This window comes from Equus quagga, chromosome 6, assembly GCF_021613505.1.
Source record: "Equus quagga isolate Etosha38 chromosome 6, UCLA_HA_Equagga_1.0, whole genome shotgun sequence".
Taxonomy (NCBI): domain Eukaryota; kingdom Metazoa; phylum Chordata; class Mammalia; order Perissodactyla; family Equidae; genus Equus; species Equus quagga.
Genome location: NC_060272.1, coordinates 57,869,982 through 57,877,998, shown reverse-complemented (window position 1 = coordinate 57,877,998; position 8,017 = coordinate 57,869,982). Strand labels below are relative to the sequence as shown.

The following is an 8,017-nucleotide window of genomic DNA, read 5'->3' as shown; positions in this document are numbered from 1 at the left end:
ATTTTCTAGGTAGTCTAAACTAAGAACAACAACTCTCACCATACTTGTTTTTTGAGGGTGGAAATGGAAGCTAAATCGATTGATCACGGAAATGAGAGGGAACATGCCATTATAGTTTAACTAGAGTGTAAAGAAGGCTCTGATGTAACCAGCCACGAGGGCCTTTCTCTTCAGAGAATTTTGTTTTACAGCAAACCGGTGTTGGGATGAAGCTTGATAGCTTTGGAGTCCTTGTAGCCATCGTCCTCTTCTGTGAGCAACATGTCTTCGCATTTCAGAGGTAACCCAATGGAATCCTAGATGGTGGTGGGTCATTTTCCCCACTTGTGTGCCCCACCTGGAATCCAGTCAGCACGCTGGACTAGGGAGCAAAATGTTAAAGTTTGAAGGTCAGCTCTTTCAGAAACTTTCCATGTTGCCCTGACAAATAGTAGATTTCAGGATAGTAAGAAGCTTACCAGGTCTAGGGTCTTTTTTTCTTTCCTGGCTCTTGTTTTATTACTGAGAGAACCCTAGATGATATGTATAGTGAGTGGCTATGGAAATTAAAGAAATAGAATCTTTTATAAAAATAATTATTTACATCTTAACACATCACGATTTATATTTTTCTTGTCTTCACATATAAAATGAGTTAACCGTGGATGATTTATTTTCCTCTTGTGCATGGAACATAGGAGAGAGAAGATGGTGAAGCTATCAAACAGGAGGTTTGGGCTGTGGGTAATCAGCATGGAGCATGAAGGGAAGAAGAGTTGTGTTTAAAGAACACACACATGAGCGTATCTAATTCTTATTTTGCTTAGTAGAGTGAGTCCCTGGGTATTTTCTAATATAAACAACCTAGAAGGACACAAATGAAGTCATACTCTAGCATACGTAATACGTGGTATGAATAATTCCAGGCTGTGTGTAATATTGTAACTGATTGGTTAATATCTAGGCTTTTAAAAATTGAAATTGTTTCCTTTTGAATTTTCTTATTTTTCCTTTGTTTTGCTTCTATAATCCTTTTCTTCTCCAATTATCTCCGAGGCAAGTTCCTCTCCCCGTGTTAGTGAAAGGCAAGGAGGGAAGAGGACATACCGGGAACGGGGAAAATTCAACCAAAAAAACTTTTCTAAGTCGTAAAGAGCCATAGGATAGCATTTAAGAAAATAGAGCTTGATTTGTGAGCCTAGAGCTGTTTGCAAATCATTACTGAAGTAACTATAATTGGTTGATTCTTTTTTGTTCAATATGGTTACCAAGTGTGAAGCAACCAATTCCATCACCAAATAATGATTGTTATGGAATTGACATAGGAGTCAAATTGCTAGAATAATTGGTGACTTACGTCTGTCTGTTTTTTCAAGGAATCAGATGAGTATCGTTTCTAAGGTCCTTGTCACTTCTAATATCCCATAACTTGGTAATTGGCTTTAATTAAAGGTAAAGAAGAAAGAAGAAGGAAAACTGATTATCAACCCATCCAACCTGGCTATTGCAGACAGAAGCAGCATCATTGACAGGGAGGGAAAAGGAGGAAACGCATGGTTATTTAGCACCTGTGTTGTCCCATGCACGGGGCTAGGTACTTAGAAATGTTACTTCATTGGGCTGACCTGTGGCATAGTGGTTAAGTATAGCATGCCCTGCTTCAGCAGCCCAGGTTCTCAGGTTCAGATCCCAGGCGCGGACCTACATCACTCATCAGCCATGCTGTGGCGGCAACCCACATATAAAGTGGAGGAAGATTGGCACATGTTAGCTCAGGGCTAATCTTCCTCAGCAAAAAAAAAAAAAATGTTACCTCATTAAATGCCTATAAGCCTATGCTCTAGGAATCTTGATAGACATTTTACAGAGGAGGAAACTGAGCCTCAGGAAGAAGAAATCATTTGCCCCAAATCAAACAGTAAGTGTAGAATTTACCTTTAAACCCACTTTTGCCTCATTTCAACTCTTCAGGGCACTGAATTGCTTCTAAAAAATCTAGAAATTAGGAAGAGAGCCAATTTGAAGGGAGGACAGATTTAGTCACAGGCATTTGGCAGAGAAGCCAGTCTGAAATGCAGTCCAGACAAGAGGCTGGGCTGGAGGTCCAGTCTCACGGTCCTCACCTATAGCCGGTCTAAATGTGCCCCCTGCACCAGCCCAGGACAAGCATTGTCACAGGTGGCTGTGGCAGAGTTTAGTGGGCTCGCCTACAGACCACCACTTGCATCATATGGAGAATTAACTCCTTGATAAGACAACCATTAGTGAGATACGCCAAATGCTTTACCACATCGCTTCAGAATGAGTAAGCATAGAACAGTTTAGTGGGACTAAATATTATGCAAATAAAAGGAACACACTCTTCACTAATAGAAAATAGTGAAGAAACGAATGAGAAAATTCCCTCATGCACGACTTTTCTTACTATTGTTCGCTTCAGCATATACTTTGAAGTCTGATTAATATCGGTGTTTGAAGGGAGGAATGAGAACATAACTATATTTTAACCAAACACTATCATATAGAAAATATTTTAATCCGTGGTGTTTATTGTGATGGTCCCTGTGTCCTGGGGGAGGGGGAACTGCAGCTTTGTGAGCAGATGCATATCTGATTCCTCCGGCCCATCCCTCCACTAGAAACACCATTACAAGCTCTTCCTTCAGTGAGTAAAAATGCTTTTTTCACAAAATGTTTCTGAGCACTGCTTTTCCAAGAATGGCTTATTACTGAAGCTAAAAGGGAAATCTAATTTCATTCACAGAGACAGACTTTGATGAATTATTTCCGGGGGCAAGCATATAAACCCTCTTGAAAAGAGCTAAAGGTCTGGCTTTTTCCTAAAGTTGTTCTTTGTTATTGTTTTCTTGCCGAATTTTCCTAATAACCCTTTGTATTCAAGCACTCTCTTAGTGGCTGATTTGTAGGTGCATTCTGATAAATCTCATCAGTGAAATGCCCTGGAATGGGAACAAAAAAAGATTTAAAGGCATAAATACCATATGCCAAAGAGAAAGGCAGCCAAAAAGAAAACACATCTCCATATTCACTTGCTTTTAAGGCCAAATACTATAAAGGGTAAAAATAAAATACTAGCAGGAATCTCGTAAACAGAATCATTAATTGTACTGTGCTAGAATTATCTAAGTGCAGCCTGTCAGCAGAGGCTATTTATTTGGAAAGAAGAAGTTAGAAAAAGTAGGGAGAAAAGAAAGAAAAGGAACTGGAGAGTGCAGGAGGATTGAGGAGAGAGGGCTTCTGAATTATTAATAGACCACATGACGTGTTCCTTCTGTTGACTTCATATACTCGCTGCCACCTGGAGACCAGTTTAGTCTCTTTCACTTAGCTCCCACTGATATATTATTTTCATCTTAAAGAACAGGGCACCAGTGGCCTTAAAATGCTATAATGCATAAAACAAAATTGCAGCCTTGGGCTATGTTCCATTGTTCAGAGGCATCTCACCAGCTTTTTAAATTCAAAAATAATCATTCAGAACTATGGCAAGTATGAACTTTCTCCCAGTAAACAACAGTCGGGGACGACCTTGGGGAGCATGAGCATATTCTTAGACGGGGAGCAATACAGGAAGTGTTGCCTGGACATTAAAAGCTCAGGATCTGGGAGCTGAGTCGCAACCTCAGATCTGTGAGTTGTTAGTCATGCAGCTTTGGACAAGTTACTTGTCCTCTTTGAGCCTCAGTTTACTTTTTGTGTGAAGTGACCTGTTATTTCACTGTGCTTGTATTTTTCTGTCTACTTTTGGTGCAAACCTTGTTTTTTATTCCAAATGATTATTGCTTAAATACTGTAACTGTATCACTTCAGAGATGCTGTCATAACAGACTTTTCGTTTTCATCCCCTACTGCCTCATTACATTCCATGTGAGGGGTAAACTTCCCCTGCCCTTGCATGAAAAGCTAGAAATTTCTGTGGCTTTTTAGTCCACTTTTAAGTCCTTGGGTCAAGTTCAAATGCAAACAACCTCAATTCAGAAACTAGAATATGGGATCCAACCAAGGTATTATTCAAATATCACAATCTTTATTTATAGGAAAACAACCCCTCGCCCCTCTCCATACACACCAGAGTGTTTTTCTCATTCGTCCTTTTCTTGGGTTTTAACTTCTCAAAGGTTTTTGAGATCCCCTTGCTGGGGAATTCTCCAGACCAGGAAAGAGGTATCTCCTTCTAGGTGGTCACTTGTGACTCCATCCCTCACTCCTAGGAATCTTCCATTCACCTCTGGGTTCTTGCTGTTGAAATCTTTCCACTCCTGTAGGTGGCGCTATTGGATGGCATCTGAGTTATAACCATCTATAATAGGAAGTGCTTTTTCTTTTCATTTTAATTACTATCTAGCCAACTGGAGACCAGCCATATCCAGGTTTAGCTTTCTCAGGAGCAAGCCAAGCACCAGTCCTTGTGTCTTTAAACTTGAAGAAACATGTTTAGACTCTCCTATCATCCTTTGGAAGTCCTCCCTACTAGGTTGAGATGAAGGAAGTAACACCCCAAGACTTCATCCCCTTTGGGAGAGTGGGAACTGACAGACTTGCCACAACTTGCTCCAAAGAAATATCCTCACAAACCCTCTCCCTCTCTCCACTCTGATCACTTTCCATAGCCTCTCTCTGGCCAAGTAAGGGGGCCACCGAGTCATGAAACTGATTTTCAAAAACTGTAAATTCGACATAAGGTGATCTGACTGACCCTCATCCCATGACCTGATTCTCTTGTGATGGCACTTTGATCAAACTCGAGATGTGAAGAGTCCAGCTCAGCACAATTTGAACTTGGACATATTAATATATTTTATGGCAAATTTTTACCCTCATAATTTTAGTCCTCCACATTTCCTAACTTATTTTTTTATATTTCCTTAAATTTTTTCTCCTTGAGAAAGAGGCCCATTTGGAGAACACATTTTTTTACCTTTACCTTTTCTTTCTTTCTCCTTCTGTTGATTAACTTTGGTAACTTCCCCTCTTTTAATACATTAGAAAAATGTTACCAAGTGCCCTATCTTCTAGTCAGCACAGACTTCCTTTACGTGGAATTGAAGTTTAGCCTCTCTTTGAATAACTGGAGAGCTCATTGCTTTGTCAGGCAGCCCATTTCATTGTTGGCTTAACTTGTTAGGAAGTTCACTCTAAAATCTTGATGATTTAGTTATATAAATCCCCACTTCTTTATACTTCGCATCAAAAGAAAGCTTTGAGTTTGTCACTCTTGTGCTCAAATTCCCCAAATGGTGCCCGATCTCGTTGTAAATAAGGGCGACAGTCCTACCCAGCATTTAAGACCCTCAGTGATTAGGTCCTAGCAAGCCCTTTCATCCTGGTTTCATCTCCTCGTACATCCCAACATAAGCCCCATCTTCTTGCCCACCTGGATCACTTGCCATTCCTTGAGCTCTGATTTTGTTTTTCCATTTCTGCACTAACACCAATGCCATTTCATCTCCAATTCATTTATCAAAATTCTACTTATCTTAGTCTTATGCCACTCATTTCCCTTTCACCTATCAAATCCTACAGATCTCAGAAGTCCAGCTCAGAATGCCTCCGTTCTGTGACTACCCCAACCAAAAATAACTTCTGACTTTGTATTCTTGCTGCAGAGCATACCACTCATACAACACTTTTCATGTTTTATCTCACACAGTAGGCATTTGTATCTGTTGTGGGTTAGTCTCCCCAGGAAGCAGACTCTGAGATAAAGATGTACATGCAGGAAGTATACTGGAAAGTGGTCTCAGGATCGACATTTGTGGAAGAATGAGAGAAGGAGAATTGGGCAGAGGAGGAATTGAATTGTGATGCAGTCCCAACAAAGGCCTTAGCTGTGCCTGCAGGGAGCCCTGAAGCTGGATTGTCCTTGCAGAGTTGTTCCAAATTGGAGCAAGGGAGTATGCTCTTATAACTCTTATTTATAGTCATTGGATATGGACTGTACCTGGGAGGGGCCATGATCTTGACAAAATGGCCTTCTCCAGTCAAGGGAAGTCCTGAAAATGGACTCTGCTGGGAGCTTCCAACCCTCCCAGGAGCTGGGGAAACGAGAGTTCATTCCTGGATGGGGATCTGGGCAGCACGACACAGCATCTACTATAGTACACCCTGTGCCACTCAGATTGATATGCTTCATAAAATAAGCTTTGGGAGCAGCTGCTTTGGGACTTGATTGGTCTATTTTCCTGGAGGAAACATACAAAAGGAACATTACTGGGATTCACTAGAGCCCACACCGTTAGAGCTTGTCTTGAGATCGTAACTAATGCTCATCATTCCCCTTCTCTACCATCCATTCTGTTTTCCCCTCACCAGCACCCATCCTGGTCTAGGTGGCTTACCTGGTGCGATGACCAAGAGCCTCAACCCTCAAGGGTTTGAGGCCCCAATCACCGTGTCCTCTTGGGCCATGGCTGCTGCACTTGTTCATACATCAAAGTTGGACAAGGGAGTATCACAGGATGCCTAAGTTTATCACTTGCATGCCAAACATGGTCTTCCCTGCCACCTTCACTGTGCGAGTGCAGCCCTCAATATCCTCCAGATGATCAAGGTCAATTACCCCTTCCAGCCTAACTCCTCTCCTTCCTGATGATCTCTTGGCACGAGGAGACTGAAATGACTGGGCAACAGCTTTCAGTTTAATAGGACTCTTGCTATGCCTCTTGTGGAAGCATTTCTCCTCTGGGAACCAAAACTTTTAAACTTAGAGAGCCTGTATTCATAGAATTGAAAGTACAAATTCCCCAAGCACATCACTCAGAATGGTGGTAAATGGTGCCACTCCAACTTGGTTCCTATCTTGTAACTGAGTCTTCTACCTAGAAGGGACATAGCACCATGTAATGATCATTGATTTAAAGTGTACACTGTATCCTGGAGGATGTTGCCCCTTTTCAAACTAGCATATCAGCTGATTCTTCAACAACCCATTCTAACTGCTTTATCTGGCTAGCAGCTCTGGGTAGTGTGATTTGTGGATCCTATGGTTATGTGCCCATCTCTTCACCTCCTTGTTGGAAAGTTGATCCCTTGATCTGATACAATGTTATGCGAGATCCTGTGTCAGTGTCTTAAACACTATGTAAGACCAGTATGGTGATGCTGGCTGAGGCCTTGCAGGCAGGAGAAGCAGACCCAGATCCAGAATGGAAGGGGACTGATGCAGTCAATTTGTCACCAAGTGGTTGCTTGGGGGATGATGCTGATGGAAGGACTAAGTTTTGTTCTCTGTTGCTGGCGTGTTGGACATTTGACAGCAGCAGTAGCTCAATCAATCTTGGTGAGTAGAGCCTATGTTGTTGGACCATGAAGAGCTTCATCCCTACCATCATGACAATTCTGTTCATGTGCCCTTTGTGCGAGCACTGGGTTGGCATTTACAGGGGCTAGCTGACATCAACCGGCCAAGTCATTTTGTTTACATATTTATTTAGTGCCTATTCTGTTGTGGGTGTTCCCTGGGAGGCATTACCATGTTATAAAAGGTCTTCACACTTCCTCCCTCTCACATAGTTCCATTCACATTCCTTTTCCTCAAAACTCTTTGTCCCCAGTCTGCCAATATTTCTCCTTCCAGTTTCTTGACCAACTAGTGAAGTCATTTTCCACTACCTGTGAATCCATACATATTCTAACCTTGTACAACTTCTTTTTCCACACAAATGTATTATGAGATGCACCCCCTGAAGCTCTGCTTACTTGAGAACATTTCCCTCACTGCTGTCTTTCAGAGCCACTCCTGAGTGAGTCTATAGTGAAGCCCCCTCCATTTTTTACTCACATGTACACATACAAAGCTGCCCATCCGTGTATTAAGCTTCCTCTTTTCCTCCTGGGGTTAGTTTTGATCCTCTGAGAAGCAGACACCAAGATGGGATTATACGTGCAAGAGATGTGTTGAGAAAAATGCTCAAGAGGAAGAAATGGGGAATAGGCAAGAGTTGGCTGGGAGAGCCATGAGACTGCAATACAGGGTTAACCCCTGTGGAGGCGAGAGGGAAGGGAGGAAGGCGGGGTA

At 41.9% G+C, this 8,017-nt stretch overlaps 1 protein-coding gene across 1 annotated transcript in view; it reads left to right on the top strand.

Annotated features, from left to right (window-relative positions):
• The first annotated feature begins 128 nt into the window (after positions 1-128).
• The window catches only part of CPB2 (carboxypeptidase B2), a 50,594-nt gene continuing 42,705 nt past the window's right edge, over positions 129-8,017 (top strand). The window contains exon 1 of the mRNA XM_046664078.1: positions 129-280. Coding sequence (XP_046520034.1) covers positions 207-280 — 74 coding nt within the window. The 5' untranslated portion in view covers positions 129-206. The remainder of the gene's footprint in view (positions 281-8,017) is intronic.